A 19,548-nucleotide genomic window follows, 5' to 3' on the forward strand; every position below is an offset into this window, starting at 1 on the left:
TTTTGCTCAAGTCAAACAGAATGTATTTTTCATTTAAAAAAATGGATGGAGACAATAAAAACCTAACATTAGCGGTTAAATAAAAGTTCCACTCCTTTTCTTACAATAATCTTTATTGTGATTTAAAGAGTTACTTCTGAATCTGGATAATGTCCTTTAACACGTATTTATATCTTTCAAAACTACCAAATCGATTTTGGAAGTTAAAGTGTTAAAAACATATTCTGACATAATGACTACTTGGAAAGTGTGAAAGCATTAGAATCTGTCAAAGGGGACACATGAGTTGGCACCACTCTCCCTATAAAAGCCTCCTTCCCCTCTCCTCCACCTCAAGCCACGTTACTCCTCGATCGTCTCAACTTTGCATGACAGGCAGATACCACCTACTCCGATCATGCCTTATCTCTCTTTATATCCTTCCTGTTAGCTATCTTCTCTAATTCTATACTAAAATCTATCATTATGCTTTAGTAAGTTACAAGGTGTGCAGAGCCTCCCATCTATCATCACAATCAGTGTAAGGCTAAAACATGTAGGGAAAAGGTTGATAAAACTTGTGCTTCGGAGAGACCAATGCATTACATACCTAGAATACTATATAGAGATACAATATAGCCTCAAAAAGAAAAAAATACTAACTGCAACATAAATTTTAAATTAAAAAAAAATCGAATAAATAAGAATTTGACAACTGGAGCCAGAAAAAGCAAAACAGGAGCCCTCAGTATAATAGTAATTGCCAAGATAGAAAGTTGTTTTTCATAAATCCTATTTTAGATATGGTAACACTTTCAAACCTCAAACTATACCACCATGTTATATACATAAACTCATTTGTAACGAAATTTTAACTTAGCTAAAGGACTTTACAAAACATATTTGAAACATATTTCAGACTAATATCAAAGGACTTAAGATGACATTTATTAAAGAGGGACATCCCACTATTACTTACAAAGCTAACAATCACACTTTGAACTCTACATTAAAATATTTACTAAACTGGTTTAGATAAAATCCAAGATTAATATAAAAAGATACAAAACAACTCTAATTAAAATACATTTTATTTATATATATGAGTTTCCTATGGATTTTTATTTATATACCTATGCTATCCAATATAATAGCCATTAGCTACTGTAGTTACTGAACCCTTCATAAGTGGCTAGCTCTAACTGAGATGTCCTAAGCATAAAACAAATGTACAATGATTTCAATGAATTAGTAAGAAAATTGTAATATGAAATATTTCATTAATAATTTATTAATCATTTTAATATTTATTAACATTGAAATAATATTTTAGATGCTATAGGCAAAATATTTGAATTTGTTTTGTTTATATATACATATGATAGAGATGGGATCTTGCTATGTTGTCTGGGATCAAGTGCAGTAGTTATTCACAGGTGTGACTGCAAAGCACTATAACCTCAAACTCATGGCCTTAAGGGGTCCTGCCACCTTAGCCTCCCAAGTAACTGGGACAACAGGCATGTACCACTGCACCCAGCTTTATATATATATATATATATTTTTTTTTTTTTTTTTTTGAGACAGAGTCTCGCTCTGTCGCCCAAGCTGGAGTGCAGTGGCCGGATCTCAGCTCACTGCAAGCTCCGCCTCCCGGGTTCACGCCATTCTCCTGCCTCAGCCTCCCGAGTAGCTGGGACTACAGGCGCCCGCCACCGTGCCCGGCTATTTTTTTGTATTTTTTAGTAGAGACGGGGTTTCACCATGCTAGCCAGGATGGTCTCGATCTCCTGACCTCGTGATCCGCCCGTCTCGGCCTCCCAAAGTGCAGGGATTACAGGCTTGAGCCACTGCGCCCGGCCAGCTTTTTATATTTTTAATGTGTGTGATGGTTAATACTGAGTGTCAACTTGAATGGACTGAAGGATACAAAGTATTAATCCTGGGTGTGTCTGTGAGGGTGTTGCCAAAGGAGATTAACATTTGAGTCAGTGGGCTGGGAAAGGCAGACCTACCCTTAATCTGGGTGAGCACAATCTAATCGGCTGCCAGTGGGGCTAGAATATAAGCAGGCAGAAAAATGTGAAAAGAGAGACTGGCCTAGCCTCCCAGCCTACATCTTTCTTCTGTGCTGGATGCTTCCTGTCCTTGAACATCAGACTCCAGGTTCTTCAGTTTTGGAACTCGGACTGGCTCTCCTTGCTCCTCAGCTTGAAGATGACCTATGTGGGACTTTGTGATCATGTCAGTTAAGACTTAATAAACTCCCCTTTATATATATAATATATATATTCCATTAGTTCTGTCCCTCTAGAGAACCCTGACTAATACAATGTGGCCGCCAGAATTTTTTTAAATTAAAAAACAGGGTCTTACTCTATTGTCCAGGCTGGAGTACAGTGGTACAATCATAGTTCATTGCAACCTTGAATTCCTGGGCTCAAGGGATCCTCCCTCCTCAGCTTCCCAACTATCTAGGACTACAGATGTGTACAATCACACTTGGCTAATTTTTAAATTTTGTGTAGAGACAGAGGTCTCACTATGTTGCCCAGGCTGGTCTCAAACTAATGGCCTCAAGTAGTCTTCCCTGCTTAGCCTCCCAATGTGCTGGGATTATAGGCACATGATACCACACCTCACTAATTTAAAAAAAAAAAAAAAAAAAAAAGCAAGTAATCTTTTTATAGATGGGGTCTCACTATATTGTCCAGGCAGCTTTCGAGCTTTTGGGCTCAAACAATTCTCCCTTGCTGGGATTACAGGAGCAAGCTACTTTGCCCAGCAGAACATTTTAAATTATGTATATGGCTCTCATTATGTTAATTTTTTATTTTTTTGACAGGTCTCACTCTGTCACCCAGGCTGAGTACAGTGGTGTGATCACGACTCACTGCAGCCTTGACTTCCCAGGATTAAGTGATTCTCCCATCTAGCCTCCTGAGGAGCTGGGTCTCAGGTGCACACCACTATGCCCAGTTAATTTTTAATTTTTTTATAGAGACGAGGTCTCACTATGTTGCTCAAGCTGGCCTTGAACTCCTGGACACAAGCAATCCTTCCACTTTGGTCTCCCAAAGTGCTGGGATTATAGGTGTGATCCACCACACCCAGCCTTATGTTTATTTTGGACAACACTGTCCTTTACTCTCTAAGATATATTCAGATTATGCTTATTAGATAAGACACACAAAAAATTTACAGTACAAAACCTGTGCTTTTAGTAGCTACATTATATTTAATTTTTAAAATGGAATTCACTGAAAGTATTATTAATTTTAACATTTTCAGATATTTAAAAATATTCTCTTACAACTATACTTGGCTCTCTATTATTTAAAGAGTAATTTAGTTAAAATTATATAATATGGTTATGGACATTGGTAATACTGGGATACTTGATAATTGGTTCATTATTATATTACAAGTGATTCAGAATGGAATTAAGTGCCATCTTATTCCAAAGTCCACTCTTACCTAAGTTTTGGTGCATATCCAGAAATTTATCACTTGGTTTCTTTTAAAATATTCTATTAGTCACTATCATACCACTCAGTATATCACCACCAAAAAAGCAAGCACACAAATAAGGAAAAAATAATTATAGTAAGGAGTTACCTTTAAGTATCTAAAATATTTATTCTTAAAATCAAGGAGTCTTTAACAATTATATTAATACAATATGAAAGCAGTCTACTGTTATTTTTATCTGAATCAACTGGAACTGTAAAAAAATGAAGCAGTAATTTGACAACTCTCTAAATAGTATAAAGATGGCTCCATGTACATAAATGATTCTCTTAATTGAAGGAATGAATAGCAGTTTCCCAGCTTGGGTTAATACTAACATTATTAATATATATAAGAGGGTGATGACTGATTGACTGCTTTTTTTTTTTCTTTTTTTTTCTTTTTGAGACAGGAGTCTCACTCTGTTGCCCAGGTTGGAGTGTAGTAGCACAATCTGGGCTCATTGCAACCTCTGCCTCCCAGGTTCAAGCGATTCTCCTGCCTCAGCCTCCTGAGTAGCTGGGATTACAGTAGCATGCCACCACGCCCAGCTAATTTTTCTATTTTTTTGTAGAGACAGGGTTTCACCAAGTTTTCCAGACCCTGGTGGTCTTGAACTCCTGACCTCAAGTGATCCACCCGCCTTGGCCTCCTAAACTGCTGGGATTATAGGTGTAAGTCACTGTGCCAGACATGATTTTGTTTTTTTGAGACAGGGTCTCACTCCCATTGCCTGCAGTGGCGTGATCTCAGCTCACTGCAGCCTTGACCTCCTGGGCGCAAGTGATCCTCCCACCTCAGCCTCCTGAGTAGCTGGGATTACAGGCATGTGGCAACCATGCATAGCTAATTTTTGTATTTTTTGTAGAGACAAAATTTCACCATGATGCCCAGGCTGGTCTGAAACTCCTGAGCTCAAGCAATCTACTTAATCCCAATGAATATAAACTACACCTTTAAAAATTCTCAAATTTAAATTCAATCAAATTGGAATTTTAAAAAGTCCATGCATTTTACAAAACATACATAGAATAGTCAAACTGCAATGATTAATGAACATTTTTCTTGAGAGTTTCAAAATTCATTACATATGCAATATAGTTTTGACCTTGCAGCTAACATATACACAGTTACCTGAGCCTATAATGCCAGTTCTTGATTAAAAACTGACCAAACAAAACCAAACCAAAGCAGAACCAAAAAACCCACCTCCTAACTCTACCAGCTTGATTGCTGCCCAAGAACTATTATGATATCCCCTGATACATGGAAAAAATATTTTTTCTTTTCTTTTCTTTCTTTCTTTTTTAAAAAAAAGACAGGGTCTCACTCTGCCACCCAGGCTGCAGTGCAGTGGCACAATTATGGCTCATGGCAGCCTCAACCTCCTGGGCTCAGCTGACCCTCCCACCTTAGCCTCCCGGGTAGTTGGGACTACAGGTGCACACCACAATGCCTGGCTAAGGAAAAAATATTTAATAAGTTCTGTGTATCAACTCTGATATCTTCCACTAACTTCTGTAGAAAACTGAGACGAAAGGCACATAGATTGATAAACACAGAAAAGAGTTTTATTTCTACTGTACTCTAAGCACCTAGCGCAGGGTCTGGCACACAGTTGGTGCTCAATTAATGTTAGATGGAAGGGGAGAGAAGGAGGATGACTAGGGATCTTCAAGACTGAAGGATAGTAGAGGCCACTGGGTAAAAAGTACCCCATGTAGTGACAGGAAAACCAATAGTGGTTTTATGTTTTTGGCAAGAGAGAACCCACGCTGTTCAGAAAGAAGGGTCACAGAACCAATAATTAATAAAAGATTTTTCTGATGGCAGAAAAAACTGACCTTGTTCTCTCTGATCAATGAAACAGATGGGATAAACAAAGTATTTTCTATGGCATGTCCAAGGGCTCAATAAGCTGTTAAATAAACTCGAATGTTTTAAATGGGGGTCAAGTATCCCTGAAAGCAGAACTTGATGAAATAAAATGGTAGTACAGCTCTTTGAAAAACAGAGTGGGGAAAAAGAGCTATATTATATATCGCTAAAGTTGAACTTTATCATTTTCTTATTGGAGTAATTGAAATTTCCATATAACAAGGGATATCTAAGAATTGATCACAGCATCAACGCTTACAAAATAAAGGAAAGCTTGATTTTTAAATGATGGGGTTCAATGATCCATGAGAGCATGCTTTTCATTCCAAATACTTAAAACCCTGAACTCTTTATCCTGCTTAAAGACTAAAATGATATCATTTTTTTTATATATATATATATATTTAAGTTTTTTACACTACCTTTTTCTGTGCTCCCATTTATTTTAGGTAAGAAGTCATCAACTTGTATCCCTAGGATTAAGACAGTATATCATTGCCTGATCAAAGAAAGTATTACTTTAAATATGGTCTCAAGTGTAACCATGGCATTCTGTATTCCTAAGATCAAGATTGTATAGAACATGTTAAATTTATTTTTACTAGAAGGGTTCAATTTGCCACTTTCTATTAATTCTGAGAAAAGACTACAACTGCTTAGTGGCCTTCCAATGAACCTTAAAAGAAAAGGGATCCTGCTGTTCATGTACTTTTCTTATTTAAATATCCCTGGGTAGAAGATCTCAGATGCAGAAATTTCACTCTTCTCAAGGAAAACAATGGTGCCCACTGGTGGCAATCAAGCATATTTTTAAAGAAAATTTCCTAAAAGAGTATAGATACTTTATAACTAATACATAAAACATCCCTTAAAATACTCAATGTGAGACAGTAAACAAGGTCAAAAGTTTAAGGATAAAATTCAGGTTTAAGTAAGAAATTTGGATGACACATACCTAAGCTGCTGCATTCTTTAAGAGCTTTCTCCTGAAGATGTTCTAACCGTACTGTAAATATAAGTCCAAAAAAAAAAAAAAAAAAGATATTTCACAGACAAAAAGAAAAAAAATAAAATAAAATCGATTTCTGGATTAGCTAACTTACCTTGTAAAGCTGTTAGCCTTTCATTGGTGAAATCATTATCAGCTTGCAAAGCTTCTATTTTTGCCTGGAGCTCCTGTTCTTTTTCTTCCATTTCATCTATTTTATGTTGTAATTCTTTTTTCTCAGCCTGTCCTTTCTGTTGGATTTCCTCTTGTTTTCCCTCTGCTACCTAGAGAAATAAGAAAATTCAGTTATTTAACAAACCTAACTTTGTTTTAAGAGCCCTAAGCCAGGAATGCCTTTATTCACTTAAACTTCTAAGAAAAGTGTTCAATATTACAGAACATTATATGTAAACCTGACATTTCTTTCTTTCTTTTTTTTGAGATGGAGTTTCACTCTTGTTGCCCAGGCAACTTCCGCCTCCCAGGTTCAAGTGATTCTCCTTCTTTAGCCTCCCAAGTAGCTGGGATTACAGGCATGCGCCACCACACCCAGCTAATTTTGTATTTGTAGTAGAAACGGGGTTTCTCCATGTTGATCAGGCTGGTCTCGAACTCCTGACCTCAGGTGATCAGCCCACCTTGGCCTCCCAAAGTGCTGGGATTATAGGCATGAGCCACTGTGCCCGGCTAACCTGACATTTCTAAACCAGTAAAGATGATAAAGACAAAGGCTTGATGTCAAAAATTATTTGCATTGGGTTACTCCTCCATAACACCCAGGAGAGAGAAACTTGGAGGAAGCAAGTAGGCTCAGTACACACAGAGGTAAAGGGTCAATGTGGAAAAAAAAAAAAATTGTATTTTTAAAGACGAAAGTAAGATTTTTCCCCAAAATTACTATTATTTCAGTTTTTAAGTTCTATAATGTTAACATTCTGAAATTTTAAACAAAATTGTTCAGTAAAGAGATGACAGTACAATCACTATTCAAAAAGACCTCTGCCTATAGTTTGGATGTTTGTCCTCCAAGCCTCAACGTTAAAATTTGATCCTCAATGTTGGAGATGGGGTTTAATGAGAGGTGTTTGGGTTATGGGAGCAGATCCCTCATGAATGGCTTGGTGCTGTCCTCATGGTAATGAGTGAATTCTCACTCTATTAGTCCCATGAGAGCTGGTTGTTAAAAAAGAGCCTGGCACCTCTCCCAGACTCTCTCTCTTGCTTCCTCTCTCACCATGGCACACGTGCCAGCTCCACTTTGCCTTCTGCCATGAGTGGAAGCAGCCTGAAGCTTCAACCTGCAGAACTGTGACCCAAATAAACCTCTTATCTTTATAAATTACCCAGTCTCAGCTATTCCTTTATGGTAACACAAATGGACTACGACAATCTCCTTTTAACAAGACCAACCTTGAAAACTATCATAGGTTAACCAAAGGAGGTATGCTCTGGTCTTCTCTAACAAACACATATCTTCTAGGCACTCAATCCATGGTTTGAATTAAATCAAGATAGATCTTCACAAACAGTTATAAGATTTTTTTTTCTCAGTTATAAGATTCTAAAGGACCAACTAGACATTACTCTATCATTACCCTATGATCTGATCTGTCCTTATTCTAAATGTCTCATAGATAAAGGGAATGGCATCTAAAGCAGAGTTAACAGCATCCCTGAAAGCTAAAAGGGAACAGATCATTCCCAGATCCTCTCTGGGCTTGTTCCAGCACGGCACTAAATAGCTGGGCCGTGCCTTTTAGATGGCCTAATGATAAGCAGTTTTAGGTTTTAAAACATCTGAATATCATGGGTTTTGCCGATTCTCATCTACTTCCTGTTATATATTTTAAAAATGTCTATTGTGAAGCACTGACTACATATTCATCCAGAGGAACTATGTCAGCATTTACAGGCTTTCAATTATCTATAGTAATGGAGGTTGGGCTAAATGGAATACAGACACCTTCTTTTCACTATAAATTTCAACTGTTATCAAATTTTTACATCAATAACCATTCAGCAATACCTAAAATCTTTTATAGAACTCTTATTTAATATGTAGTACCACCTACATCCTGCTTTCATACTTTCAGCATAATTTAACACATTCAAGGAGACTATGCAAATCAATTCAAAATAGCTACCTATACCAACGGTTTTCAAACTTTTTTTTTTTTTTTTTTGTGAGACGAAGTCTTGCTCTGTTGCCAGGCTGGAATGCAGTGGCGCAATCTCAGCTCACTGAAACCTCTGCTTCCCGGGTTCAAGTGATTCTCCTGCCTTAGACTCCCAAGGAGCTGGGACTACGGGTGCGTGCCCAGCTAATTTTTGCATTTTTAGTAGAGACAGGGTTTCACTATGTTGGCCAGGATGGTCTCAATCTCTTGACCTCATGATCTGCCTGCCTCCGCCTCCCAAAGTGCTGGGATTATAGGCATGAGCCACTGCACCCAGCCCAAACTGTTTTTTGTTTGTTTATTTTTCCTTTGAGATGGAGTATCGCTCTGTCGCCCAGGCTGGAGTGCAGTGACATGATCTTGGCTCGCTGCAACCTCCGTCTCCTGTGTTCAAGCAATTCTCCCACCTCAGCCTCCCGAGAAGCTGGGATTACAGGCGACCACCACCATGCCTAGCTAAAGCAATACCTAAAACCTTAAGCTATCCAGTATGTTAGGGATTATTAGCTTAACATACTTTCAGGCAGAGTAAATACATACCTTTAATTTATCAGATAAATCTTTAATCTCATTAACTGCTCCATTATATTTATTGGCTAATTCTCTTAATTCTTCCTGAGTCCTTTCATTCATTTCTTTCAGATGGGTACATTCATCTTCAGTATTACTCAGACTTCGCTGCGATTTAAGTTTATAGGCAATTTAATTAGAATAAGTGTATATTTGTTATTTAGAATTCCTTCTAAATTAAATTTATAAAAGTATAATTCTATGGACTATTCTAAATCAACATCTGCCCTGGACTTTATAAAGCTGAGTTAAAGAATTTCAATTTACTTCAGGTATACACTAAAACAGAAAACGTAACTAAGAATTAACAACAACAACAAAAAAGAAAAGTGGAGGGAGAGTAGGGGCAGGAAAAGGATGCTGCCATTATATAATTACATTTTTGAAAGGCCAATGGGTATGACTTTTAGCTGTGAAAATATTTTAAGCCTATCAATCCTTGAAAGCAAGTTTAATAATATCCAGCTATTAATTTAATAAAAAATTAAAAGACAATTAGTAACTTTCTTTCTTTATATGTCAAATTAATCACACAACAGTGAATCAGGCACTATGGGATGAGGTAGCAATACAAACTATACCTGTAGTAAGGAAAGGTATGTTTACCATTTAGTTTCTGATGAGCATTTTAACTAATTCTAGTAATACATTATGTATGTGGTAATTTTGCATTGGTTCAAAGAAATGATCTATATAATGAATTAAGAGTTTTTGCCCCCAAAGCAATAAAAATTGCATTTTCATTGTTCCTTAAAGACCTAGAAAGGACCTTGGAGATGAATTCACCTTTAAACTTCCTAAATATACGACACAGCTAGTTTTCCTCTCTGGAGAGTGAATTTAAAAAGAACAAGAAGTGTAGTCTCTTGGCCTTACACTGACCACCCTCAAATAGAAGCAAAGCAAAACCAAGTGACAGGAAATCAGTTCCCCAGCACATATCATGGTCTGCTGTATGGAGGGTGAATCCTAAGCAGAATGCAAACAGTAAGATTCCCTGGTTACGTTTTTATTTCCTCAGCCATTGACTAGGGAGCATAAGTACCAAAACTCACATGGTTATGTGGAGAATTCCTGTCAATGAAAGCAGCATAACTGTTCCTTCCCACCTGACAAACAGAAAATATTTCCTAACTATATAATAATACCCATGTTTAAAGTATCCTGGAATGCTTGAGATTTTTTTAAACACTCATAATATTATTTAGTATTTTTTTTTAATTGAAATACCTCAACTTCTGAAAGTTTTCTAACCACTTCAATTTTCTCCTGAAGAACCCGCCTCAGGGACTCTTTGGCTGTTGTCTCATAGTTATGTTTATCCTCTTGTAATGCTATAAGTTCCTTTCGTAAACTATCTTCTGTTTGATTCTAGAATAAAATATAATTATAGACAAGTTATTTTTTTAAAGCATTTGTTTGAGAAAAATTAACACATTATGACATATTTTAAATTGTATATTAAGGTACCTCCAAACACAAATGATGCTGGCCCTGTATTAACTAAAAAGATGTATTTAAAAGTTGCATAAGTAAATTATGCCTTCATAAACATATTAATGTCTACTTCCTATAGAAAAAAAATTATAGACAGTTGAGAATTTCTCTAAAATATACAAAATTAATTACTCTTATATTTGTCATACTGCAAATTCCCATATTTACATTTGTAGGCAAAAATGATCAATTACCTTCAAAGGCACCAAGCATTTTAAAACAATGGTTAAAACAAAAAGAATAAGCGTACCATAGGGGAAAAGCAGACTTCATGTCTGGGGCAGGAAATGTATAAAATGAGCCTGAAACATCTTGTCTGAAATGACAGCATGAAGCTATCAATCTGAAAGACATTTACACAGACCAAAGATGGGATAATTCGAGCATCAATAAGAAAAACAGGCTGGCCGCAGTAATTCACGCCTGTAATCCCAGCACTTTGGGAGGCCGAGATGGGAGGACTGCATGAGCTCAGGAGTTCAAGACTAGCCTGGGCAACATAGTAGACCCTGTCTCTAAAACAAGAAAAACAACTGCACCAGATTTAAATATATCAAATGTGTTTAAATCTAAGTGAAGGGAGAAAACACTTCATGGCCAGTCTTTGGTAGATGAAAAAGAACCAATTCATTATTCTGAAATCTAATAAATAAGGGGAGAAAATCACTTATCTTGCTTTCCCCATAGAAAACATACCTCAGGGTTATTTAAATTTTTTTATTCCAATAGCTTTAGGGATACAAGCGGTTTTTGGTTACATGGATAAATTATGTAGTGTTGTTGTCTGGGATTTTAATGCACTCATCACCTGAATACTGTATATTGTATTCAATAGGGAGTTTTTCATCCCTCACTCCCCTCTCACTTTCCCAACTTCTGAGTCTCCAATGTCCATCATACCACTCTGTATGCCTTTGCATAACTATAGCTTACCTTCTACTTATAAATGAGAACATTTGGTATTTGGTTTTTGACGGCACAGTTACAAAAAACAATGGCCATTGTTTTTTCCTTTTTTTGTTTTTTTAGAGACAGGGTCTCTCTTTGTCACCAAGGCTGGAGTGCAGTTCTGCAAACATAACTCACTGTAATCACAAACTCCTGGGCTCAAGTGATCCTTCCACCTAAGCCTCCCAAGTAGCTAGGACTATAGGTATGTACCACCATGCTAAGCAAATATTTAATTTTTGGTAGAGACTGGGTTTTGCCATATTGCCCATACTGGTCTCAAACTGACCCCGCTTTTTTTTTTTTTTTTTTTTTTTTTTGAGACAGTCTTGCTCTGTCGCCCAGGCTGGAGTTTAGAGGCGATCTTGGCTCACTGCAACCTCTACCCCCCAAGGTTTAAGCAATTCTCCTGTCTCAGCCTCGCGAGTAGCTGGGATTACAGGTACATACCACCATGTCCAGCTAATTTTTGTATTTTTAGTAGAGATGGGGTTTTGCCATGTTGGCCATGCTGGTTTTGAACGCCTGACCTCAAGTGATACGCCTGCGTCGGCCTCCCAAAGTGCTGGGATTACAGGCATGAGCCACTGTGTCTGGAAGGAAACTTCTCTTTACAGAAGTAACCCAGCTAAATGAGTGAAGAAATAACAGAATTACATCACTATTTTTATAACTTTTTTTTGTGGTGGTGGTGGTTGTTGAGACAGTTTCACTCTTGTTGCTCAGGCTACAGTGCAATGGCACAGTCTCGGCTCATTGCAACCTCGGCTCATTGCAACCAGAGGTTCAAGGGATTCTCCTGCCTCAGCCTCCCAAGTACCTGAGATTACAGGCATGTGCCACCATGTTTGGCTAATTTTGTTTTAGTAGTGACGGGATTTCTCCATGTTGGTCAGGCTGGTCTTGAACTCTCGAGCTCAGGTGATCCGCCTGCCTCAGCTTCCCAAAGTGCTGGGATTACAGGAGTGAGCCACTGAGCCCAGCCTTATTTTTGTAACCTTAATGAAACAATGGACTAGGCTGGGATCATTAGTGATTGATAAAATCTCAAAAAGAAAGACAACTAGACTTTATGTTGTCCTTTGGTGGAAGAACACAATACCATCCCTAAAGGGTTGTTGACAAAAAGAAAAACTGAACCTAAATCAGATTAAATCTCTAGATGAAACTACTAATTTATGGAGTGGGAGGGGGAGCTAAAAAATGTTTAAATAACAATGCAGACTGAGGGAAATTCTAGAGGACAAATGACCCAGTTTTTTCAAGAAATATTAATTGTAATAGAAAAAAGATGTGTATGTGGGTATTCATTACATAATTATTTTTATTTACATGGATGTCTGAAATTTCTCATGACAAAAGATTTAAAAGAATTGTGGAAATGTATGAAGTTTTTAGCATATACTCAAAATGATAGTCAAAGAAATGATGTTACATAAAAAACTATGCATTTCATTTTACACATTTGAGATTAATACCTACTTTGGAGCATGCCTGTAATTGGTTTCCCATAACTTCTAACCGTGATAAGAGTCTATCTTCATCTATTAAAGCCTATTGAAGAAAAATTAAACATAAGTAAAACCCGAGTAATTATAAAGTCACATGTATATAAAAAAAGGTTGCTACTGACAACAAAAGATATAAAAGCATAAAACTGACCAGCATCCACTGTAAAATGCTAAATTTTCAACAACTTGTTCATTAGTTAGGAAATAATTTTGTCTTTGTTTGCTACATTTTAGTTTATTTAACATGTATGGAATATTAAATTATGTTTAAATGTTTCTTAAATATAAAACAACTGGAATACCTGCCAACTGGTATCTGAAGCCTCTTGGGTGATGGCTAGTAGCCGCTGAAGCGTGGCTAACTTCTGTTCCAACATTTGTTCCCGATGTAAGGCCTCCTAGTATTACAAATCACAAAAGAGATTCCAATAAGCTCATCATGATTCTTTTGAGGAGTGATCAATTTTCAGCACATTCTAAAATATCTTCATATTACATCCCCCTTGATGTATTTTAAAGTATGTGACACTTGATAGTACTTAGTAAAATATACAGCAGTCCCTGCTTATCTCTGGTTTCCCTTTCCAGTTTCAGTTATAGTGCAGTACAAGATACACTGAGAAAGACAGACAGAATGTTGACATTCACATAACTTTTATTCACGTAACAGTATACTGTTGTAATTGTTCTATTTTATTATTATTGTTAATTTCTTACTATGCTTAATTTATAAGTTAAACTTTATCATAGGTATGTGTATGTATAGGAAAAAACACAGTAGATACAGAGTTTGGCACTATCTGTGATTTCAGGCATCTACTGGGGGTCATGGAACATATTCCCTGCAAATAGGAAATGACTACTTTATGTATATGGGCCACATCATTTTAGTCTCATTTGTTGGGCTGAAAGTACCGCCATTAGAGGTTCTCTAACTGCAACTTCTCCCCTAATAGAAAACAAGTCACCTGTTTTTGTTTTCTTTTTATGCATAATTTGGAAGAGCAAGTTTTTAAAAACATACAATAGAAAAAGCTAATACACAGTGTGTATGTAGACATATACCTATACATACACACACATATATAGAAGTCATGCACCACAAAACAACATTTCAGTCAACTATAGACTGCATATACACAGTAGTCCCAAAAAATTATAATGAAGCTGAAAAATTTCTGTCGCTTAGTGACATCATAGCCACCCTAACACTGTAACACAAGGGGGCATTACTCATGTGTCTGAGGAGATGTTGGTGTAAACAAACCTACTGTGCTGCCAGTTATATAAAAGTATAGCACATATAATTATATATAGTACATAATACATAATAGTATTATATGACTGTTATTAGTTTATGCATGTACTATACTTTTTATTGTTAATTATATATTCCTTCTGCTTATTAAAAAGAAAAAAAGGTTAACTATAAAATACCTTCAGAGAGGTCCTTTAGGAGGTATCCTGAAGAAGGCACTGTTATCACAGGAGATGACAGCTCCATGCATGTTACTGCCCCTGAAGACTTTTCAGTGGGATAGGATGTGGAGGTGGAAGAGAGTGATACTGATGATCTTGATATTGTGTAGGCCTAGGCTAACGTGTGTGTTTATGTCTTCATTTATAACAAAAAAGTTTAAAAAGTAAAAACAAGTTTAAAACATTTTTAATAAAAAGCTTATAATTTAAGAATAGAAACAAATTTTTTTTTTTTTTTCTGAGACGGAGTCTGACTGTCGCCCAGGTTGGAGTGGCACGGTCTCCGCTCACTGCAAGCTCCGCCTCCCGGGTTCACGCCATTCTCCTGCCTCAGCCTCTCAAGTAGCTGGGACTACAGGCACCCGCCACTATGCCTGGCTAATTTTTTATATTTTTAGTAGAGACCGGGTTTCACCTGTGTAGCCAGGATGGTCTGGATCTCCTGACCTCGTGATCCACTCGCCTCGGCCTCCCAAAGTGCTGGGATTACAGGTGTGAGCCACCACGCCTGGCCAGAAACAAAGTATTTTTGAACAGCTGTACTATGTGTTTGTGTTTTAAGCTAAGTGTGAATACAAGAGTCAAAAAAGTTTTAAAACTTGTAAGTGTATAAAGTAAAAAAGTTATAGTAAGCTAAGTTTAGCTTATTATAGAAGAAAGAAAAACTTTTTTTTCTTTTTTTGAGACCAGAGTCTAGCTCTGTCACCCAGGCTGGAGTGCAGTTGCATGATGATGTCACTAAGTGATGGCTCACAGTAATCTCAAATTCCTGAGCTTGTGATCCTCCTGCCTCAGCACCCCCTATAGCTAGGATGCAGACACGCACCACCATGCCCAGTTAATTTTTTTTTCTTTTTCTGAGACGAGTCTCGCTCTGTTGTGCAGGCTGGAGTACAATGGCGCGATCTTGGCTCAATGCAACCTCTGCCTCTTGGGTTCAAGTGATTCTCTCACCTCTGCCTCCTGAGTAGCTGGGATGATAGGCAATGCCATCACGCCTGGCTCATTTTTGTATTTTTAGTAGAGATGGCATTTCACCATGTTGGACAGCCTGGTCTCGAACTCCTGACCTCAAGTGATCTGCCCACCTTGGCCTCCCAAAGTGCTGGGATCACAGGCGTGAGTCCCCGCACCCAACCACCAGCTAATATTTTTAAATTTTTTTTTTTTTTTTTAAACAGATGGGTCCTTCTTATGTTGCTCAGGATGGTCTTGAACTCCTGGTCTCAAGTGATCCTCCCACCTCAGCCATCCAAAGTGCTGGGATTTCAAGCATAAGCCACCATGCTTGCCCCAAAAACTTTTAAAATATATATTTAAAGTAGCCTAAGTGTACGATGTTTATAAAGTCTATGGTAGTGTACAATAATGTCATAGGCCTTCACATTCACTTACTACTCACTCACTGACTCACCCAGAGCAGCTTCCAGTCCTGCAAGCTCTATTGATGGTAAGCGCCTTGTACAGGTATATCATTTTCTATCTTTTTCTTTTCTTTTCTTTTTTGAGACAGAGCCTTGCTCTGTCATCCAGGCTGGAGTGCAGGGGTGTGATCTCAGCTTACTGCAACTCTGCCTCCGGGTTCAAGCAATTCTGGTGCCTCAGCCTCCTGAGTAGCTGGGACTACAGGGATGTGCCACCACGCCCAGCTAATTTTTGTATTTTTAGTAGAGACAGGGTTTTGCCATGTTGACCAGGCTGGTCTTGAACTCCTAGCCTCAAGTGTTCCTCCTGCCTTGGTCAACCAAAGTGCTCGGATGACACTGCCTCCAGCCTTTTTCTATCTTTTATACTGTATTTTTACTGTACCTTTTCTACGTTTAGATATGCTTCTAAACACGAATACTATTGTGTTACAACTGCCTTCAGTAAGCAGTACAATAACATGCTGTATGGGTTTGCAGCCTAGTATCAATAGGCTCTACTATATAGCCTAGGTGTGTAATAGGCTATGCCATCTAGGTTATATAAGTACAATGTATAACGTTTGCACAATGACAAAATCACCTAATGAAATCATATGCCTGTTGTAAAGCGATGCATGATAGCATATATATGTATACATGTGTATATATACAACCACATACACATATATGTGAATATATGTGAAATATATACACCTCAGAGCAAACTCATTCCAACTGAAGCCAAGATAATCTGGTCATCAGCAAAAATACTTTATAATGGCTTAATTGCACAAGTATGATATCTAAAATAGAGCTTTTAATTTTTCCTTTTAAAAATGTTATTTATATAAACATACACATTTTTGCTTTATTTTATTTCTGAGACAGAGTTTCATTCTGCAGCCCAGGTTGGAGTGCAGTGGCACAATATCGGCTCACCGCAACCTCCACCTCCTGGGTTCAAGCAATTCTCATGCCTCAGCCTCCTGAGCAGCTGGGACTACAGGTGCACACCACCATGCCCAGCTAATTTTTGTATTTTTTTGTGGAGATGAGCTTTCTCCATGTTGGCCAGGTTGGTCCTGAACTCCCGGTCTCAAGTGATCTGCCTGCCTCGGCCTCCCAAAGTGTTGGGATTACAGGCAAGAGCCACCGTGCCCAGCCAATATATACTATTAAAAAGAGAAATTGCTTTATTCGCACAGCCTATTGCATTTTCAGGTGTTCTGATTCTCTCTGACTATATAACACTTACCAGCAATTAATATACCAAAATAGGTAAGAGTCCACTGAATATTGGTTCAATGTAATAAAGGGATTTATAATGAGAGAGTTAAATAACTATTTGGCAGTTCCAAAGATACATATATAAAATATATATAATATAATATCTAAATACATTATATTATATAATATCTAAATAATATATTATAAATATATATTATATAAATATATAATATCTACTACATGTAAAATATCTATTATATAAATATATAATAGATATTATATAAATATATATTATACAATAGCTATGACATATATCTATTATATATTATATATCTATTATATATTATAGATAGATATATCTATTATATAATAGATATTATATATGTAATAGATATTATATAATTATATCTATTAATTAGATATCTATTAATCTATTATATAATTATATCTATTAATCTATTATATCATTATATCTATATAATAGATATAATGATATAATAGATGTTATATATATCATATAAATATAAATATATAAATATAACAATAGATATATTTATAGATTATATATGATATATTTATAGATTATATATTTATATAATAGATATATATGTAATAAATATGATATACTTATATCTCTATATCTATATATAGATATCTATGTATCTATAATATATATTATATATCTATTACATATATAATATCTATTACATATGTAATAGATATTATATAATTATATAGTATATATATTTTTTGAGATGGAATTTCAATCTTACTGCCCAGGTTGGAGTGCAATGGCACGATCTTGGCTCACCGCAACCTCCGCCTCCCGTGTCCAAGTGATTCTCCTGCCTCAGCCTCCCAAGTAGCTGGGATTACAGGCATGCACCACCACGCCCGGCTGATTTTGTATTTTTAGTAGAGATGGCGTTTCTCCATTTTGGTCAGGCTGGTCTTGAACTCCTGACCTCAGGTGATCTACCAGCCTCAGCCCCCCAAAGTGCTGGGATTACAGGCATAGCCACTGCGCCCGGCCCAAAGATATATTTTACAGAGAAAGACATTAGTGTACAAAGTCTAAACTCTAGGTGGCTTGTTAGCAGTTGATAGCTGTTAAGCAGGTCTCCTTCATCCGCAATCAAGGTGAAATGCTCATAGCATTTAGTTGTGTTTTGGCATACCTTCTTCACCTTGTTCTATTCCTGTCATTATCCAGAGCAACACTTATGACCCTAATGCCTCTGAGACACCTCAACAGAGAAGTATGCGCTTCAAACATAGTACTTGAGGTTTAAAGCATGAATTTATTGCTCTTCACATCCTTGATAAATAATGAATATGGAAAATTTTGTCTAGAGGTACTACATTTTAATGTAACTCTAAAACTATAGGTTAAATAATCTAATAAAAAGCCATACACCTCAGAATCTATATTAAAACACAGCTTCACTTAAAAGAGACTATTTGCCAAGTTTAAGTTCCTAAAACATTCCTAATATCCAGGAAATTCCTCAGATGCTGCAAAAAGTTTTACTGAAAAACAAAACCATCAACCAACCATATCTTTAGAATCTACTTCCACTAGATGGTGTAATTTCATCTTTTTAATTCAATTCCATTTAGAGTTTAACTCCATGAACTATATCCTAACAGAAATCTAGTAAGTCCAGCAATGGTCTTTTAGTTAGTTCTAAGGTATAAAATGCACCTATTCCAGTTTTTATTCAAAATGTTCACAATTTACATTAGAACTTTAGCAGTCAATAAGAATGTATACAGAAAAGACTGTGGTATAATTTTATCTCAAAGAGCTAGAAAAGGAACAGTAGAGGATTAGGACACTAGGAATATTCACAGAACAAGAAGGTTGGAAAGAGTGAGAGAGTGAGGGAGTGAGATATGCTATCCACAATGACTAGTAACAGTAGTATACAAGCCTGGGAAAATAATTTAACCTATATGAGCTCCACATTTCTCATATGAAAAATGAGGTTTAAATTACATTAATCTCAAAGTTTTCTTCCACCTCTAAACATAAGCAGCTTAATTAACGTGCCTTCCTATTGAATGGTAAACAACTACTAACATTTATGGCATACATTCTATGTGCCAGGAACTGTTCTAAGTGCTTTACATATATTAATTTTTTTTTATTCTTCACAATTCTGTGAAGTTAAGTGCTATTACTATATATCCATTTCATAGATGAGGAAAATGAGGCATAAAAGAGTTAAACAACTTTCCCAGTAGGTCAGAAATTAAAGCCAACGATTAAATCAAGGGAATTTTGGCTTAGAATACTCTTAAATACTCTATTAAAATCCAAATGTATAATGTTTTTCTATGCATACACTATGCCTGGTGGAAGATAAGATCTGATT

At 36.6% G+C, this 19,548-nt stretch overlaps 1 protein-coding gene across 33 annotated transcripts in view; it reads right to left on the reverse strand.

Annotated features, from left to right (window-relative positions):
* Positions 1–19,548, reverse strand: part of SLMAP (sarcolemma associated protein) — a 177,168-nt gene that overhangs the window by 59,864 nt on the left and 97,756 nt on the right. For 11 of the 33 annotated variants that reach the window (XM_038003748.2, XM_007984751.3, XM_038003744.2 and 8 more), the window contains 7 exons: positions 13,361–13,456; positions 13,030–13,101; positions 10,333–10,473; positions 9,073–9,210; positions 6,471–6,639; positions 6,323–6,373; positions 5,790–5,840 (listed from right to left, as the gene is read on the reverse strand). In XM_038003748.2, coding sequence (XP_037859676.2) covers positions 5,790–5,840; positions 6,323–6,373; positions 6,471–6,639; positions 9,073–9,210; positions 10,333–10,473; positions 13,030–13,101; positions 13,361–13,456 — 718 coding nt within the window. The remainder of the gene's footprint in view (positions 1–5,789; positions 5,841–6,322; positions 6,374–6,470; positions 6,640–9,072; positions 9,211–10,332; positions 10,474–13,029; positions 13,102–13,360; positions 13,457–19,548) is intronic. The other 22 variants (XM_038003753.2, XM_038003754.2, XM_007984761.3 and 19 more) reach the window with 3 other exon arrangements.

The sequence above is a fragment of the Chlorocebus sabaeus genome, chromosome 22, assembly GCF_047675955.1.
Source record: "Chlorocebus sabaeus isolate Y175 chromosome 22, mChlSab1.0.hap1, whole genome shotgun sequence".
Classification (NCBI taxonomy): domain Eukaryota; kingdom Metazoa; phylum Chordata; class Mammalia; order Primates; family Cercopithecidae; genus Chlorocebus; species Chlorocebus sabaeus.